The 19,891-nt window shown below is 37.8% G+C and overlaps 1 protein-coding gene across 1 annotated transcript in view; it reads left to right on the top strand.

The window, feature by feature from the left end:
• Positions 1-2,341: 2,341 nt before the first annotated feature.
• Positions 2,342-19,891, top strand: part of LOC139721036 (serine/threonine-protein kinase ULK3-like) — a 54,531-nt gene continuing 36,981 nt past the window's right edge. The window contains exons 1-11 of the mRNA XM_071632366.1: positions 2,342-2,446; positions 4,872-5,012; positions 5,657-5,777; positions 6,798-6,902; positions 8,975-9,118; positions 10,949-11,031; positions 11,525-11,680; positions 12,618-12,723; positions 13,676-13,870; positions 17,645-17,712; positions 18,738-18,813. Of these exons, the coding sequence (XP_071488467.1) occupies positions 2,342-2,446; positions 4,872-5,012; positions 5,657-5,777; positions 6,798-6,902; positions 8,975-9,118; positions 10,949-11,031; positions 11,525-11,680; positions 12,618-12,723; positions 13,676-13,870; positions 17,645-17,712; positions 18,738-18,813 (1,300 nt within the window). The remainder of the gene's footprint in view (positions 2,447-4,871; positions 5,013-5,656; positions 5,778-6,797; positions 6,903-8,974; positions 9,119-10,948; positions 11,032-11,524; positions 11,681-12,617; positions 12,724-13,675; positions 13,871-17,644; positions 17,713-18,737; positions 18,814-19,891) is intronic.

The raw sequence follows: 19,891 nt of genomic DNA, 5'->3' as shown, positions 1-19,891 counted from the left end.
ATTTTATTGTTTATTGAATTTCTTATGTATTTCCTTGTTTTTTACTTTTTGTTTTTATTGAGTTTTTTCGTCAAAATTTGTTGCAGAAACTTTTTAAAGCATAATCAGGCTAAAATAAATCATTATCAGCCATTGAAAGTAAAAAGTCATGAAATGTCGCGGCGAGAGCATCACGCGTTGCGGAATAATCACACGAAACGTCAAGGGGAAAATGCCCCCCCCCCCCCCCCCCCCCCGGTGGGAATAGGGTTAATACACATTGGTAAAATGTACTGAAGACAGAACAGTCGTAAGCCTGCTTATAAGGTCAGGTTGTACGACTGGGTCTTATGGTCTTAAGGTCGTATAGTGTGCGGCGGGCTTTAGATATAGATCCTTGTCATTTGATTGGTTGTTTGCTATTGATCATTTGTCCCATTTCACTATTACATCATCATTCATGCAATTGTGGCTCCATTTACCATGCAATCTTAGTTAGGTTAGAAAAAACTCTAAACACAAACCTGCAGTCATGCAGGCTAGCCTGTTAATGTTACCACTTTCATGTGTCCAGTCATGCATGACATTTTTCAGCATAATTAGGTATCAGTGGAAAGAGGAAGAGTTTGTCTTTCCTGACAACCAAGATTGCACTCTCCAGAGTTGACAGTTTTTGAAATGGTAGCCCTTCAAAGTTGGATTAACTTTTTTTTTATACGCTCTGTACAAGTGCTATATTACACCTCCATGAAAGCAATGTCTGTACCATGTATATCAGGTGCTGCAGAATAGTTTGTGTGAGAGAGAGAGAGAGAGAGAGAGAGAGAGAGAGAGAGTGTGTGTGTGTATGTGTGTGTGTGTGTGTGTGTGTGTGTGTGTGTGTGTGTTGTGGGTATGGTATATTGCTTGTGGTTGGTCAGTCAAGGGTCAATTCTCCTTCACATCCCCCCCCCCCTTGTGGTGGATTTCTCTTTTCCCTCTTTGCTTTAAATCCGTTGAAGACGAGTCCCATGTATACTCAGGCAGGTGTCTGTGGGAGATGCGTGTTGTAACAAAATCAGCCCGTCCTCAATGGGTTAAGCTGAAGCATGAGTGGATGTAGCCCCCAGCCTCCCTCATTATTACCATCACCAGTACAAGTTGTAGATATTTTTTAACACATTTTCCTTAATTTTATCCCCTTTATCAGTGGACATGTCATTGTTTGGATACTTACCTACACATGTTCTGGTGTTTGTTTGTTTTTTCAATTTACTAGGAATTAGGGATTTTTTCCCCATTTCACTTTTATTCTATGCTAGTATAGGGGATGGTGAAGTGCTATACAGAATTTCAGTTGCTTATTTATGTCCTTTTTAGTCCCAATTAATTTCTTTCACAAGACACATGAGGTCTATCATCACTAGACATTAGAAATAATCAACTTCCTTTTTTTCTAACTCGAAGGACAAGTTCACCTTCATATACATAGGCCTACTGATTGATAGAATGTAGCAGTATTAGTAGAACACATCAGTGAAAGTGAGGAAAATCAGACAATCCGTTCAAAAGTTAAGAATTTTTGAAGTTTCAATGCTGCCATTGCTGGATGAGAAGACTACTACAGCTTGTGATGTCACATGCCTAGAACGATATAAAGAAGGCAGGGGGTATACAATATTACCTTTATCATATATCAGTAATGAATCAAGGGAATGTGCACTTTAAAAAAAAAAGGCATTTTGTTGAATTATCTTTACAGTTTCCTTGACCGTCAAATTTTCTATGTGCTTGTAAATATCTGTAAATAGATTGTATTATAATGTAAATACACATGTAGAACCAGTCTGCAAGAATCTTCAGTCTATTGAAGGAGGCAGACTTAATCAGAAGAAGAAGAAGAAGAAGAAGAAGAAGAAGAAGAAGAAGAAGAAGAAGAAGAAGAAGAAGAAGAAGACCGTTCTATGCGTGTGACATCACAGTAGTCTTCTCATCAAGAAGTGACTGTGCAGAAACTTTTAAAAGTCATAATAGATTCTCTGATTTTCTTCAAACTTTCACCGAAGCCTTCTGCTCATGTTACTCAATGCAATCACTCAATCCATATGACTCAATCCATATCACTCAATCCACTTAAAAATAAAGAAATGTTGATCTTTCAATGCATGTTCCATACTGTAGAGGGGACTCTTAAACTTAAAAAAAAAATGAATTAAGAAAAAATCAACTAGAAAACTTTCCTGAACTCAACGCCACGATTAGGGCACAGAGATTGGACCCTGACCCGTTTTACATCCGAAAACTTCAAACCAATCAGAGAGCAGCAATCAAGAGAAGTTTAAAAAGAGCGAAAATATACCCACAATGCATTGCAATAATCAAGATGGCAGCCTCCGGTGTTGATGTTATTCCGAGGTTACCTGGGTTCGTGTTTACAGAAAAACTAGGGCGTGGTACATATGCAACAGTTTACAAAGCATATAGAAAGGTAATATGCACGGTTATTTTATTGATGTTTCATCTGAAACTAGTCTTATTCGCTAATTTTCCAAGAATAAGTCGGTTAGCGTGCACTCTGAGTTATACTACGGGCCAAAGGTGCATGCCTAGTCCCATACGCGTAATATCATGTATTGATACTGCGAGTGTTCGATTCATTTTTATCTTCTTTTCATTTCTGCTTTTCTCTGAGTGAATAATTCAAACAGCATGCACGTACATCTGTAATTACAAGAGTTTGTCACTGTAACCCTGATAATTCAATGTAAATTATGTAAAACTTAACCGTATTTACAAAGGTGCTTGTTGAAGACAGTGAAAAGAAAGATTAAATTAGGCCCTAGTGATACTACTAGACCATCTACTCTAGTGTAGTACAGTAAACTTTAGTATGGTTGGGTGTTCATAATACCGGCCACCTAACGTTTTTCTATCAATAGAAACGTGAAAAATCTCACAATTTGCCTGAAATTTTACTCACGTGTGGAGAAAATACTCCGGATTCACAAGCGCGCACTGAAAATGCAATCTGAGGTACGCGCTCTAGATGGCGGCTTCGAACGCGTGGGGTGTCATTTTTTCCGCACTCAGTTGCCCTGCTCATTTCAACCGACCACCCTGACAATACGTATAAAGGGCACTTAAATGCGTTTTTTCGACAGGCTGCTGTTTTTTTCTAGCCGTCATTTTTTTCCCAATGATATATGAATATATTTTGAATCCTTCGATATTACTTTTGAAGGACTGTTTGATGAATTTGAATTGATTTTCATTAGGAAACTTTTCATCATAATTGAAATAAATTAGATGAGTCGGTTTGTTTTTTCACATTAATTTCTCGTTTCTGCTTCAACTCGTACGGTCTTAGCGGGCGACAAAATAATTATGTCATGTGTATATGTGTAACGCGTGTGCACGATCGTACAAGCGGCGGTGACAATTTTGTTGTCAAAATCGGCAAATTTATTACGGAAGGATACTCTACATCTAACAACGAGTCAGCAAAGGTAGCTGGCCACTAACGGCCGAGTTATATATATTACACGATAAATCTTATTCGATTTTGCTAAATTTCGTTAATTTAGAGGGAATACTTATTTGTTTTCGCCTCATTACTCGGTAGCGTAGCCCAGTGAAGAATCGAACACCGTTGCGCGTAGTCCCATGCGTACATTTTCTTTCTGTACGCGCAATGCCATTATAATGCGCGGACAGTCGTTAAAGACCCGGTCGGTGGGTTGAACACCTACCATACTAGTATGGAGGTGTATCCTATTACCGAACGATTTTTGTTTTATTGCTCCAAACGGGCAACATTATGCAATAATTCAGCCAAAAATATCCTTATAGATAATTGAAATGCTGATGACTTTAGCTGTAACGAAAATACTTGAAAAATAAGCCAACTTCTAGAAAAAATCCGTATTTCAAATAACCCTTCCACAAAAGTTGTCTCTTTTTACCGACACAAGTCGTATTGTATTACCGAACGTGCGCCCTCTGTATGGGGAAAATTGTACATTGTAGTTTCGGTCAATGTTTATTAACGCAGAACAACGAACATCGAAATTTTAACAATTATTACGTAAATTTGAGGTAAATTATGTTTTGTTTTGTTTTTTGCTGCAGTTTAGCAATTTTCGGCACTGGCTTCCCCTTTGAGATAACAGCGTGTGGTGCAATGAATGCGTATTCGAGTTGTTGTACGCGCTCCATAGACAAAGTACGCGTTCGGTAATAGGATACCGTTCGGTAATAGGATACCTGACTCTACTACTGTAAGTAGGAGGGGCTAGAGACTGATTATTAATATTATAGTTCTAAGGCTAAATGACTTGTGGGAGACCCAATATTTTACCAACAATAAGTAAAGACCTAACAATAAATGATGTCAGATCTAGCGATTTACCGCATAAAGTGGAACTAGCTAGTCTGTGTGATGTCTATGTATGAAATTTTTCCTTTTTTCTCCCCACAGAAAAAGCCATTACTTTATTAGCCATTAAATCACACATTTTTCAATTTTTGACAGTTGAATTTCGTTCTGTGAGCTGAAATTTAAAAGAATGTAAGCTTTTCATCTGATACCGGTATTCATGACATCGCTGCATAAGGTGAGTGCCATGCCATAATCAAGTTGAGTGTTCAGTACAAAATATCACTGAAAAATTGTGCATCCTACAATCATACAAATTTTGTAAGACGTAGAGTCATAAAGTTAATGTAATTGATGCGATGATACATAGCGAAAATAGATGTACCAGTTTTTGCAGAACAGCAAAAAACAAATTTTACCTGAGCATATTCAAAACATAATGTTACAAGCCATTGACTAGTTGCGCACAAAATGAATATATGCATGCAAGAAAGACTTATTGGAAAATAATCTATGCTTTCCTTTTTGTGTGTTACAGGGTCAGCAGAGGGAGGTTGTGGCTGTGAAATGTGTACTGAAGAAAAGCCTCAACAAAATATCAACAGAAAACCTCCTCCAAGAAATAGAGTTACTCAAGACACTCAAGCATGAATACATTGTCGAACTCAAAGACTTCCAGGTAAAGAGCAATATTTTCCATTTATAATCATGTATTCTGAAAAGTATCTTTGCGTAGAGCTATGTAGCAATTTCTGCCTACATGTAACAATTTCTGTTTTAATGTTATGCCAACCCAAAGAGATGAAAATGAAGTTCAATTTTGTGTCTGTGTTTTTTGTTGTGAATTACAATTGTTACTTTGTAGTATTTATCAAATGGCTGTACAAAATTTATTACATCACTTCTGATTAGTATGAACAGATGCGTATTAAATACACTTAGAACTTCATTTTACTTTACTGAATGTATCAAAGTTTACATTTTTTTTATCCTTAGATCTTGTGCTTATCGTATCATATGAAAAATAGGGGAAATCGATTTGCCTCATGTATCTGATTACTTATGCATGGAACTTCAATCAAGATTTTCATTTTCTGAAAGAAAGTATAACGATTGGAAAATAAAGTAAGGGTACTTTCTATTGCATTGTTACTTATTGCAAGTTTAACAAATTCTGTGTTGTAGGCTTCACTATAAGAAAGTTGCTAAAACAGAACAGTTATTGGATGTAAATCAATATAGCAAACACTGGTCAGAATTGTATGAAAAAGAAAAGATAAGAAAAGAAAAAAACATGTCTTCTATCTTTTACTAATTGTTCAGTGGGATTCCAACTACATTTATCTGATCATGGAGTACTGCAGTGGTGGAGATCTCTCGCAGACCATCTACCAACGAATTGCACTACCAGAGTCTACTGTCAAGACATTCCTCAGACAGCTTGGTATGTACATTGTCCAGAATTTTTGAAAGCTTGCATAATAAAAAAATGATGAAAATTCAATGACATCTCAATCAGTTGCAGGAAATATAATGTACTACCCAAAAAAACAATGAGAATGTACTTGTGGCAGGTCTTGCCATTGAGAGTATTTTTCCTCTTTATATGTCTGTCTGCCTGTCTGCCTGTCTCTTTCTCTCTTTCTCATATTTTGGTTCTACATATTTTTGTTTCATAGTCTAAGGTTAGATTATTAAAAATCATGTTCTTTATTTGGTTGCTTTGTAGGGGGTGTAGTATGCAGTAAAATACTTTTACTGATGGAACTCTGCTTTGTAGTTTGTTATTGACATTTGGTTGAAAGTAAAGATAATTATATGATTTATGGATAGCCAATTAAACTGGAGAGTTCTATAATTGAAGTAATCTGTGTACATGGAAACCTAAGTTCTCTTATGGAAATATTTGAATACTGGGTCTTTTATTTACTGGACAAACAAGTACATATTTACAATTTCCATCTTTAAAAAAAGCATCACACAGCAAACGAAAATTATTCACTACACATGGTCTAATTGGTGGAGAGGCAAGATTTCTGATTCCAATTTCCAGCTACAGGGAGCACAGAGTCCATTCTGTTTTGTGGTTACATTTTCTAGCTAGTGTGTAAATGAAATACAGTCTTTCTCTTTGGTACAGATGCTTCTTATTGTGATCTTAGTACAAGGCTCTCTATTGGGTTTACTTGTGTTCATCCGATAATGCATGATGAAATGATGGGGCACTGAAAAATTAGTCCATGCGTATGCATGAATAACTGTAATACCGGGTAATCATCTCTCAAGCAATTTTTAGCTGTCTCATAGGTACTTAAGGCAGGGCTGATATACTTACTGAATTGTAAACGATGATGTTGCATTAGAGGCGTCTTTTAAGAGTGGGCCACGGCCATCTTTTCAATCTGGATGTTGAGTCCATCCTCAATCTTTCTGTATTACTCTCTACCGATGTTTTTTCCTGCAGCCAGTGCTCTACGCTTCCTCCATTCCAAGAAGATCACCCACATGGACCTCAAGCCTCAGAACCTCCTCCTCTCAAACTCCTACAATCCCGTCCTCAAAGTAGCAGGTATGCCAAAACCTCGCACCTCTCAGCAGTTTACAGAGAGCCAAGTGTTGGGCTGTGAAGATGGCGAAGAGTACCATTAATACATCCAGATGAAGGCACATACTAGGGATTTTGTACGCCGTGCACCGTACAGAATGTCAGAAAATGTACTTAATTTGGCAACCAAGATTTACTTGTTTGAGAGGCTCAATTTATGTTGGAAATATTCAGGCATCATTGATGGTGTTTGTTTGTTTGTTGTTTTTTTTTGCGGGGGTTGGAGTATTTTAACCATTATTACCTCCGCCATGGGGGGAGGTTATGTTTTCGTTACCGTTGGTTTGTTTGTTAGTTAGTTCGTTCGTTTGTCTGTGTGCAAAATAACTCAAAAAGTAGTTAACAGATTGAGATGAAACCTGCAGGAAAGGTTTAGAATGACACAAGTAACAAATGATTAACTTTTGGTAGTGATCCGAGAATCTTTGGGGAATTTATGAAGGATTTTTGATATTTTGGCAGGTAGGGTCAATGAACTTGGGCGTTCAGGCTGCGCGTATTAAGGTTTGCATGCGTGCACTAAAGTGCGTGCTCTAGTTTCTGCTAGGGCGAGGCGCGGGGTGCAGCTGAGGCTTCTATATTGGGTGGCTTTCAGCACACAGTGCAGTACGTATGGGTGGAAATCATTGATCTCTGTGAAAAGAACAAGATCAGTGCGGGTGGAAATGGGCAGCATGCTTGGCGGAGGTCTGCGCTCTCAGAGTGCTTCTCTAGTTATACCCCCGCCAAACGAAGTTTGAAGGGGGTATATAGGAATCAGCGGACGGTCGGGCGGTCGGTCCGTTGCAAATCTTGCGTCGCGAACTACTTCCTCAGTTTTCAACCGATTCCCATAAAACTTGGCACAGATGTGTGCCTTGGGTTGTAGATGTGCAAGACGTATTTTTTGACAGTACCCAAAAGTACGTTGCCATGGTAACGGCATATTATGGGCAAAAATGGGTACAAATCTTGCGTCGCGAACTCCTCCCACAGTTTTTGATCAATTTTTATGAAATTAGGTACAGATGTTCATCTGAATATGTTAATGTGCAAGACACATATTTCCGCAGTGGCAAAAAGTGCGTTGCCATGGTAACGGCATGTTATTGGTAAAATATAGGGCAAAATGCTTCATGGCAAAACTGCTTCGTCAGTATTCTTCCAATTCTCATGGAATTCATATTGAACGTTTGTCTTAGGATATAGGTCAGCATGACACATTTCTTGACAGTGACAAAAAGTATGTTGCCATGGTAACAGCTCACATATTATGAGCCAAAATGATGGAAAATTTTGTGTTGCAAACTACTTCCTCAGTTTTTGCCCAATTTCCATGAAACTTGGTACAGATGTGTGCCTTTGGTTGTAGATGTGCAAGACGCATTTTTCGACAGTACCCGAAAGTACGTTGCCATGTTAACGGCATATTCATGGCAGAAGATCAAGGAAAGATCTTGCGGATTTAACTACTTCCTCAGTTTTTTGACCAAAGCTTATGAAATGTTGTTTTGACCAAAGCTTATGAAATGTTGTTTGGCGGGGGTATAACCAGTCGCTGTAGCGACATTTCTAGTTATCATCTGAAAGAAGGAGAGCAGATCTTTTTGATGTGTGGATTTGATCATCCAATCTGGTCTGCATCTTCTTTTCAAGGAGTTGTTTCCTCTTCCAATGTATTTTGTGTAGTTTTTAATTGTCGGAAAGGGGGAAAAAGATATTATTGCCAAGTTATGATTGTAATTCTATATACATATGACATGATTATTCTTCATACCAAAAAGATACCGATCACTGTTTACATGTTAATTAGATACATATGAATGAATAAAAGCCAGATTTGTCTTTTGGTGACGTCAGAAATGAATAAAGTACTAGATATGACAGTACAGAAAACTTTTAACCAACTTATTACAAGGGGAATATCTGTTTTACATGCCAACTGTATTAAAAAGAAAGTGGGTTTTGTTATGTGAAAGAGCTACCAGTATCAAAGCAAAGAGAACATAAAGATTTATTTCATCCAAATTTGTTTTATCTACGTGTCATGTTCCTAGATTTTGGCTTTGCCCAGAACATCACGGATGAAATTCTGACAGACACACTCAGAGGCTCCCCACTTTATATGGCTCCTGAGATTGTGACTGACAGGAAGTACAATGCCAAGGCTGACCTGTGGTCAGTAGGGGTCATCATGTTTGGTAAGTGACTTCACTTGCTTCAATTGCTTCACTGTGCTGCAACATTCACGAAGACCCCGTGGTAGTCATTAACATACAGTAGTAGTCTACTTGTGATAATTCCTTTGTGTTGGTGAGATGTGTTTGAGGAACAGAAGGAAGGGGTCAGTTTGTGTCTGTATGGTCCTTAGAATTGAATGATAGTGATGCGACATGTAGCAGAAATTGATGCTGACTATTTTTGCTGATTGTAACTTTAATAAGTACAAATAAACCATTTATCCCAACTTCTTCATGCCAGCCTTTTCAATATGTTCATTGTGAACAATGTGACTATAAGTGTGGAGTTATTTTGTGGAGCAAAAAGACAATAGTTAACGATAGCATGGGGCTCCAGGAATACAGTGGAAGATAAACATGATATCACTTAGGTTGCCAACAAGGTGAAAGGTAACATCTATAGCACATGCACATTGTACTGCATTATGTTAACTGGCATTTCCTTGGGTAGAAGACGTTATGTTTGTAATCTTGCATTTTCTTGCTAATGCACCAACATTATTATGATAAAACTATTCCTGTTATGTTCTCACAGAGACTTTGGTGCAGTTAACACTGTTTTATGTGATTTGGCAGAGGTAGGATATTTGTCACAGTGTCAATGTTTACTAGATTCTTCTTCTTTATTTTCTTCCTTTTCTCCATCTCCTCCAAGTGCTTCCTCTTCTTTGTATTACACATGTACTATTGTTATCAGTAATTTTGTTAGTATTTTTATTACTATCGCTGTTACTGTCAATGTTACTATCATTGTGAAGCACATTTAAAGATGTGACCCTGCATCACAAAACCAACAAAAAGTCACCAGACATGGATTTTTAGTTAAGGGCAGATATTGAAAGAGCAGATTCTATGCTTTAAAATGATGTATAACTCAATTCAAATGGGCTCACCTAACCTATCTAAATATTGGAAAGAAAGCGCACACTCTGGAAAGGTGTGAACTAAGAAAAGAGGCTCTGAAGTAAAAGGTCTATTCAAGTGCTTAATCTTTAGAAACCATGCTGGCTGTGTGATGAATGGGACAAAAACAGGATGTAAACCACCGTAGCAACAAAAATGACGGGATTAACAGTTTCAGCTGAAATTTTGCCTGCTCAATTGACACATTCTGTCCATAATAAATACCAACTTTCAAGGTGGTAGCACTATCTATTCAAAAGTTATTAGAGTTGACACTGAAGGGGGTGTAAAAGATTTTAAAGAAATGAAAAGGGACCTCTGAAGATGTACCTACTCGCACCACTCTACAAAAAGGGGTTGTAGAAAAACTGTTGAAAACACACTTTCCTGTTCGTTTTATGACCCCAAACTTATGAATAATGTAAACGAAGAATAGCTCGTTTAGAAAGTATGAAAAACTCAAGATTGACTTGGTGACCTGTGTCACCCTTTTGAGGTCCTCACGCAAAATCAAGGGCTGCGACTTTGTGTTCGTTTTGTGATGCATGGTCACATATATGGAAAATACGCTATGATGCATTGTATTATTATCATTATTCAAATTCATGAAATTCTTCCATTGAGATGTTTTCATTGCAACTGATTGACAAATTGCCCTACATCAACGTAAATAAGCACTGAATTGATCAGTGTTTTAGTAGTAGCCATGATAAAAAAAAATAAAAATAAATGTATGCCCATGATTTTTTTTATCATGGCTACTACTAAAACACTGATCAATTCAGTGCTTATTTACGTTGATGTAAGGCAATTTGTCAATCAGTTGCAATTATTATCATTATTATCATTTTTACTGTCATTGTTGTTATCATATACTTATTCTGACAGAATGTCTGTTTGGAAGGGCACCCCTGGCATCAAGGTCATTCACTGAATTGGCAGAAAAAATACGAAGTCCGAAACCAATCGAGGTAAACTTTTTCACTTGTTCATTGCAATGAGGCGATTGCTTATTTATGGTGCCTATGCATCTGCAGGAATGGAATAGATGTGATGCATAATTTGTCTGAGAAAATGATATCCATAAAAGGTGACTGAAATATTGCAAAAAATGATATCAAAACATTAAAAAAAAGTCATTTAATGTCCATGTTACAATCTGAAAAGATTTTTGGAAAGCGATGCAAAATGAAGCTAAACTTTTAAGGTACCGTGCACATTATTTGCTTTGTATGAAATTTATCATACTATAATGAGGAGATGTGAATTGCTTTGCTTACTTGAAAGCACTAAATTCAGTTTCCTAATTGATAAATCAAGTAAAAATGAAACAAGAGAATTAAAAGCAGTTATTTTCCTGCCAAGAATGCCCCTGACGTAAAGCTACGGTGATGAGTTTTCTGACCAAGTTACAGTGTAAAGATAACAAATGTTCATCTCTTCCTTTTTTTTTTGTCACCATAGATACCAACATTCATCGCGACATCAGATTCCTGTCGAGACCTCCTCTCCAGGCTTCTCAAGAGGGATGTAGGAGAGAGGATAGACTTTGAGGATTTCTTTCAGCATCCCTTCATCGACCTAGAACACATGCCGTGCAGCGAGTCTTTAGACAAAGCTGTAAGTAGAATTCAAACTGGCTGTATACCGATGCTGTAAAACCAGAAACAGTGGCGGCATTTAACTTTTGCTAATTTGAATCGATGGCCTCTTTTATGGTATGAAACTTTCTTAGAATAATTTGCAATGGCATTCAATGCATTGTGTGGACAATAATTTTTGGATGCATTTTACTTCTGCAAATCTCAGCTCCTCATGAAATTCGCCAAAGTTTCATGTACACCAAAATTTGTGGTTAGCTGTATATTGTGCAAATAATGTATTGTATGAAATGACATTCATCGCTTTGGTACACGTGGCCGAGAATGTCAATCCACATTTTTCATCCTGTCTTAGCTAAGTTCACATAGAGGGCAGCATACATTTTTGATAGGATAAAAGAAGTTAAAGAAAAAGCATTACTGGCTTTCATATTCTTTTACCATGGCATTTTTTTTTTCTCTCTCTCTGGAAATATGAACTATGTTCAAAGATAGCAAAAGAAATTAATGAAAGGAGATAGTCATAACCCACAGACCACACCATCAACCCAACCATGTATGATGATATTACAGGAGTTTCATTAATAAGTCACAAATTAGAACACCAGTTTCTTGAATTTTAGTAAAGTAGCTGTTTTACCAACATAAAAACAGCATCATCAAAACCTATGAATTTGGTTCTGAAGCAAACATCTTCAATTGTTATCAAACACAATTTTTGCACCATTAATGTAGAAGCTTTGTTGTGCTGCACCATGGCGAAGTACATAGTTAGGATACCTGTATGTAATTGTTTTAGCAGGTTACCAATTTGCAGGGCAGGGCGGGGTTGTACAGGGCTGGAGCAAACATTTGCAAAGGCTTAGTGATCATCGCAGAAGAATTGTAGTAATATTAGATGAGAACTTGTCACCGTCTTGATTTTCCATCATCTGTTGCATTCTGATACACGGCAGAGAAGCCTCGTAGTGAGTGCTGTGCAGCTGGACCAGACCAAGCAGTGGGCAGAAGCCATCAGGCTCTACCTTGGTGCCATGGAGTACTTCATCCCTGCAATTCAGTGTAAGAATTTTACACTTTAATACTGGTTATTTTCTCTGCAATTCCAAATATTGGACTTGCCTTCAATGCGCTAGTTGTTCCCGTGTTCTTGGTACCATGGCGGAAAGCTGATTCTGTTATTTGAAACTGCCGTACGAGTTAATGGAGAAGTTTATATGTAATTGCAGAGTTCCATGAAACAAATGCCTTTTGACCTGGGCCTGTGCAAGTGACCCAATGCTGAATATAAATTTCCTCAAAAGAAGAATAACAATGTCAATATTGACCAACAAGGAGGGCAGCATTAGAATATAATTGATGTGACACAAGTTAAGACAGCATTACATTAGCCTACAGATTATATGGGGGTAGTATGGTCTCGTGGAGGGCAGCACTGACTATTGTTTCCCCTAGATAATTTAGCAAGCTGTTGATTTCAGAAGGGTAGGTAGAGCACAAAATCAATTTGCACAAAACCAAATATTTCCTATCCTGTTGATTTTCAGGATAGTTCTCAATTGAAATGGAGTTGTACAAGCGGGACAAAGTGGCTAGCTGCTGTATGTTTTAGGTACAGCACCTGCGTGTGACAGCAAACACAGTAGGCCTATAGCGGACGTAGGCATCCCCGTCCTCAGAAATCGAAATGGCCGACAAATCAGAAAGGAGCAAGGCGGGTACGATGGGTTAACTCACTGCCCTGTATGCCATACCATCCCAAATCAAAAGCTTCCTAATAGCCAATTAAAACCAATGGCCTTCAGTCATACAATGCTGCTGCAATGTAGCAAAAAAAAAAAAAAAACCGGCTGAGTGTCCAGTAAAACGTATTAGGGCTGTGGTGTCCTATTCAAAGGAGTAATTATAAATGACTACTGGGTAATACAATGATAGACATGTTGATAAGTAGATACATGATAATGTAACATCATTTCACATTTCTGCAATGTCTCCCCATCCTCACTGTCTTCAGATGAGAGAGATCCCGCAAAGAAGGAGGCACTGAAGACCAGAGCCTCCGAGTACATGAGGAGAGCGGAAGAACTGAAAGGACTCCTGAAGCCAAAGCACACACCCCCTCTCCCCCCAGAGACCAACCAGGAGGAGGCGGATAGCTCCAGCAGTACTTCAAACCAGTCTGGACTCGTCTATGATATTCACTTGCTTGGTAAGTTGAAATGATGAGTTGTTATTTGTTTGTTTGTTTGTTTGTGCTGTTTTGTTTTGTTTTGTTTCATATTGTGGTTTTGATGAGGGGAGGAGATGTCAATACGCTCCCTACAAGAATCAAAGATTTAAAAAAAATTGTAAAGAAAAGGTGTCAGGCATATCTTTAAAAGCAGTGTTTACAAGTTGAAGGAGAGCTTTATATTTCATATGTGACCGTGCATCACAAAACGAACAAAAAGTAGCACACACTGATTTTGTGTGAGGACTGAAAGTAGGTGAAATGGGTCAACCTAACCGATCTTGACTCTTTCACATTTTCTGAAAGAGCAAGTCTTCTTCTACATTATGCTAAAGTTTGGGATCATGAAAGGTACAGGAAAGTGTGTTTTTTTAGCAGTTTATCTCAAACATTTTTGTGGTAGAATAGTGTGATTAGGTGTGTCTTTAGAGTCCCCCTTTCATTTCTTGAAAACCTTGTACACACTCTTCACTTTCAACTCTAATAACTTTTGAAAGAATGATGCTACTGCTTTGAAAGTTGGCATTAATTATGGACATAATGTGTTGATGAGGCACGCTCAATTTCAGTTTAATCTGATAATCCCTTCATTGTTGTTACTCTGGTGGTTTACATCCTTTGTTTTGTCCCATTCATCGCACAGCCAGCACATCTTGGTAAAGATTTAGCGCTTGAATAGACACTGTACTTCAGAGCCTCTTTTCTCAGTTCACACTTTTCCTGAGTGTGTGCTTTCTTTCCAATATTTAGATAGGTTATATAAATCCATTTGATGTGAGTTATACATCATTTTAAAGCTTTGAGTCTGCTCTTTCAGAATTTGCTCTTAACTAAAATTTCATGTCTGGCGACTTTCTGTTCTTTTTGTGATGCAGGGTCACATATGTATGTGTCATAATGTGTTTTTGTTTGTTGTGTTCATTTGTTTGTTAACAATCCCAAACAAACAATGTTAATATATTGTGCTCGTGCACAATGATGTCCAAAGGTAATGCTCACTTGTACATCACATACTGTATACGCCAAATATTTTGTGAAGTTTTTATTTTCATGAATTTCAAGAGTGCTATTTGTGAAATTAGAGACACGCAAAAATGATGACTCTGATCCCAATATGAATGTGACGCACATGTATATATATATTTTTTTCAGTGCAGTACTCCACGATGGCGAATTTAACCCCTCGCAAAATCCTGGGGAGGTCCCGATTCGCGAAAATTTAGACTCGCTAAATATACAGAGTATACAGTACTTCCAAAATCACACAAACTCTCCATTGTACAGGTATTTCACATGATTGTTATTTTAATGCATGTGCCTATTTGCACTGTCCAGATGACAGCTGGGAAAATGTAACCGGCTCGTTCCTCTCTGCAGGGAAGATTGATAATTGAAGAATTCTTGATCCTATTGATGTGTGACTTATTAGTCATGATCCATTCACAAGAGCAAAACAGATGTTGTGTAGTACCAGAAGATAAACATTGTGACACCCAGCATTAAAACTGTTCCTGCACACACAATGATTACCTAGACACATTAACTACAAAATGAATGCCTAGCCATGTTAACCTGCTGAGGACGAACTGATTTTGCCACAACACCCATTTCCCATAGACACTAGCCCGAGTATACTCGGGACTCGTCCTTAATGGGTTAATTCTGCATCATATAGGCCTACTGCCTGTGACAATGTTTTGTTTTGTTTTTTATTGCCTTGTTTAAATTGTTAAAGGTTTGTTGTTTGAATAGATGTCGTCAATATTTCCAGTTCTCTGCTTGTATTTGAGTGTGAATGTGGTGTGGAAAAGAAAGGAAAACTGTTCAGATCATACTGTGACTTTTAAAACCACTATCACTCTCGCAGCACTTTTCATCTCTCATTGTGCCTGATAGAGGGCAGTATACATTGCAAAATACCTGTGCCAAGGCCATTTATATTTTGGCCCGTAGGATTGAGTGCACCTTGGTGCTTTTGCCTCACCACACACAGCACTGGCCTTGTACACGTGCACAATAATTACTAAAGACAGTGCAACTGGTTGCTTTCAGGCTCACTTTATGCATGAGGATCTGACCTTGTGACATAAAAGGCTGAAAATTATAATGAGTTCTCTGCATTTTCAAAGCCTGTGCACCAGCTAGATATCTTTACTGAGGGGCTAACTGGCTCTTACCATTGCATAGGATTTGACAGTTTTAGAAAGTTGCTGCGTTGTGGCACCCTTTTGTTTTCAAAAGTATTAAGATTATACGTGATGTAAAGTATATCTTGTATTTGTGAGAATCTTCTCTAGTAGATGTATGAAGAAAGGTGATGATAATGTGCAAACATTCTATTGTTTGCTGCATATTCTCTGTATATCTCAGTGATAAAACATTAATTTTTTGGAATGATGCCATGTAACATGCACAAAAACGTGATTTGAATTCTGTTATGATTTAGACTGTCACCTACAGTGTAATGTAATTCCTCATTTAGATGATTTATGTACAGTGCACCCAGTTGCCATAATCAACAGGATGAAGTTAATTCTGCTTTTCTCTTTGTGGTCTTCTCTTGTCTTTATATTTCATATCTGTGTCTATGATGCTCTCTCTATCTACTTCACTTTCTGTCTGTCTCTCTTTCTCTCCTTTTACATACATCTTTTTTTGTTTCCCCTCTGTTGGTTCATACACATTGTCTGTCTTTCTTGCTGTTTCTTTGTCTTTCTTTCTCCCTTCCTGCCTCTACATCATCTGTTGTCTTTCCTCTGTTGGTTCATACACTCTTTTATGTCTGTCTATCTGTCTGTCTGTCTGTCTGTTACTCCCTCTGTTTCTCTGTCTGTCTATGTTTCTTTCTTTGTCGAAATCTGTCTCTTCATCATCTCATGATTCTCCTCTGTCGGGTCATACACTCTTCTCTGTCTGTCCGTCTGTCCGTCTGTCTGTCTGTCTTTCTGTGTCTGTCTCTCTGTCTGTGTCTGTCTGTGTCTGTCTCTCTCTATTCGTCTCTTCTTCTGTATTTCTCCTTACCTGTCTCTAACATCTTTTCCCTCTTCATACATTCTTTATCTGTCTATCTCTCCCTACATCCATCTCTACAATCTGCCTGTACATCGTCTCTTGTCTTTCCTCTGTTGGTTCATACTCTCTTCTGTGTTTGTCTGTCTGTCTGTCTGTCTCTTCCCTGTTTCTCTCTCTCTCTCTCTCTCTTTATGTCTATGTTTCTTTGTTTATATCTGCCTCTACATCAACTCTTGTTACTCCTATGTTTGTTCATACACTCTTCTCTGTCTGTCTGTTTATCTGTCTCTTCCTCTATTTCTCTCTCTTTATATATCTTTGTTTCTTTCTCTATATCTCCCTCCACATCATCTCTTATTTCCCCTCTGTTGATTTATACACTCTTCTCTGTCTGTCTGTCTGTCTGTGTCTGTCTGTCTGTCTGTCTGTCTGTTTTTCTCTATATCTTTGTTCCTCTCTCTATCCGTCCCTCTTTCCCTTTCTGTCTTTGCAATCATATTTTGTATCCTGTTGGTTCATACACTCTGTCCATCTGTCTGTCTGTACAATGTATCTCTATCTGTTTTTCTGTCTGTGTGTTTCTCTCTGTCTGTCTGTCTGTCTGTCCTTATCTATTCGTATCTACATCATCTCTTTTCATACCCTCTGTTGGGTCATAAATGTCTCTCTGTTTGTCTGTCTCTCCCTCTTCCCCTCCTTCTATCCCTCCACTGGACCACATCGATCGTTCTGTCTATCCAGACAAGCTGGCCAATGGCAACCCAGATCTGAAGGTGGCCGTCAAGCTGGTGAAGGATGCGGGCCGAGAGGTGAGGATGGCAATACGCTTTTAATCACCCTAGCATTGACATTTGCATTAATATCGGCCGAGAGCGAGTGATGGGACTAGATCCAGGCAAGGACTTGCTGCCAAAATGAAAATCTGTTGCCCCCCCGCAGCTCTCTTTGTAATGAATTTGCAATGACTTCTGCGAAATGCTAATGAATTATGTCAAATGGCCGATTGCTACGAGGAACCTGCAAGGCTGTGTGGTTTTTAACTTGATGAGTGAGAGCATGACTGTCAAATGCCCACACTGCATCCAAAGATTTTTAATATCAGTAGAAATGTACATTGATATTATGCACTGATGCTCAAAGTAGAAAAAAACAACAAACATGTTTGATGCATTAATACACTCAGGTACATGTCAACCCGTTGAGGATGGGCTGATTTTGCTACAACACTCATTTCCCATAGACACTTGCCCGAGTATACTCGGGACTCGTCCTCAATTGATTAATCAGAAAATATTGCCCAGTGCTGTGTATTATTTATAGGCTTTATTTAGATGTGCTAATTTTACCTTTTTTATCAAACAAACAAACAAACAGTTATGTATGTATATGTCTGTTGGTCATTGTAATAAGTTTAGATATAGAAAAAAAAATGAGAAAGGGAAAGACGAGATTCTGATGTTAGTCACCATCTGAAGCACATTTGTACAATGGAGTTTGGTGTGTCGACCAGCTACAATTATCTTGCATTCCTACACTGTAGATTATAGTCAAGTGCTGCAAAAAAAGAAGGGAAAAGGAAAAATACAAATTCATGAAGTAATACAAAACTGATATTGATGCAATTAACCCATGCATGTAGGACTGAAATTATTGATGCTGAGTAATAGACATGGAAATGAATTTAATGCAATTGATGAATTTGATTGCGAACTGTATATAAAGCTGTCAATTCAAATATGACAAAGATCTGAAAATGATGTAGTCAATGAATGTATGTACAACTTAAAATGATGTAGCTCACCGCCTGTTTCATTATTTCCATATTTCATTTCAGGATAGTCGAGAAGACTATGACTTGGCACTCGACTTGTATGAGCAAGCTATCGGCAGGATGTTACCTCTGTTACAAGGTGAGGACTTGCGTCTATATGTCTCTCTGTCTCTATCTTTCTCTCCCTCTCTCTCTCTCTCTCTCTCTCTCTCTCTCTCCTTCTCTTTCATTTATTTGCTCAATGTTCCAGTCATTGTCATGTTTCTTTTTCAATATGTGATGCATACCACTAGCAGCAAGTTTATTAAATCCCGTCTTTGTGTGTAGAAAATTGTCTTTATAATGCTGTATTGCTCTCTGCATATCTTCGATATCAACAAATTTAAACGTGATTTTGCCTTTTCCTTGTTTTTTTGTTTTTGTTTTGTTTTTGTTTTTTAGAGAGAGAGAAAAGCAAAATTTCAACTGCTTCAAGAATAGTGAAACAGGACACAGTTTGTTTTAATACAATTATGGTTCTATGCTCTTTGATGTTATTCTATTATCACTTTCGTTTATTTTATAAACTGAACAGATGTTATGATGTGTAGCAACTACAAGGTGTGTTTAATTTGTGATATGGAGCTGCAGGATGTGTATGTAGAGGGCATATACCTTGGGGCAATGAAACAAAAGAATGCCTGTTCAGTTTCTAAAGATATTTTGTGGGCCTTGGGAAATTCAAGTTATTACATTTGGGATTTTCCCCCTTTTTAGTATTTCTTATTTTTTCCTCGTGATTTTTTCTCCCCTATTCTTGTTTTTTTTTTTCCTTGTTTCTCTTGTAATGACACACAAAATTTGCTTACAATACTACATTTTGAAATTGAAGACAGAAAAATGTGATTTTGTTTTCTTTCTTCTTATTTCTTTCCTTCATAAAAGTGTGTGTGTGTGTGTGTGTGTGTGTGTGTGTGTGTGTGTGTGTGTAAGCTTCTTATGTCATCATACTTGTTACATTGTAATTTGTTTTGGGTTTTTCAGAGTTTCCTGTTCAAGAACCATAATAAATTCGACAAATCTATGCATGGTAGTATCTATTTGTTTGCTTGTTAGTTCATTTTTCCATCTGAGAAGATGGCTGGATAGCCCATATTCAGCTACGCTAAGCTGGTCTTCCATGGGGTCCAGTTGGATGTGAGGTGGGACCACTTCACCGGGTTAAACACCCTGCTCTT

Source organism: Diadema antillarum, unplaced genomic scaffold (genome assembly GCF_040938485.1).
Source record: "Diadema antillarum isolate AM-2024a unplaced genomic scaffold, OU_Dant_1.0 scf00000137, whole genome shotgun sequence".
Classification (NCBI taxonomy): Eukaryota; Metazoa; Echinodermata; class Echinoidea; order Diadematoida; family Diadematidae; genus Diadema; species Diadema antillarum.
Note: the sequence above shows the minus strand (reverse complement) of the source record. Positions and strands in the feature narration are given on the sequence as shown.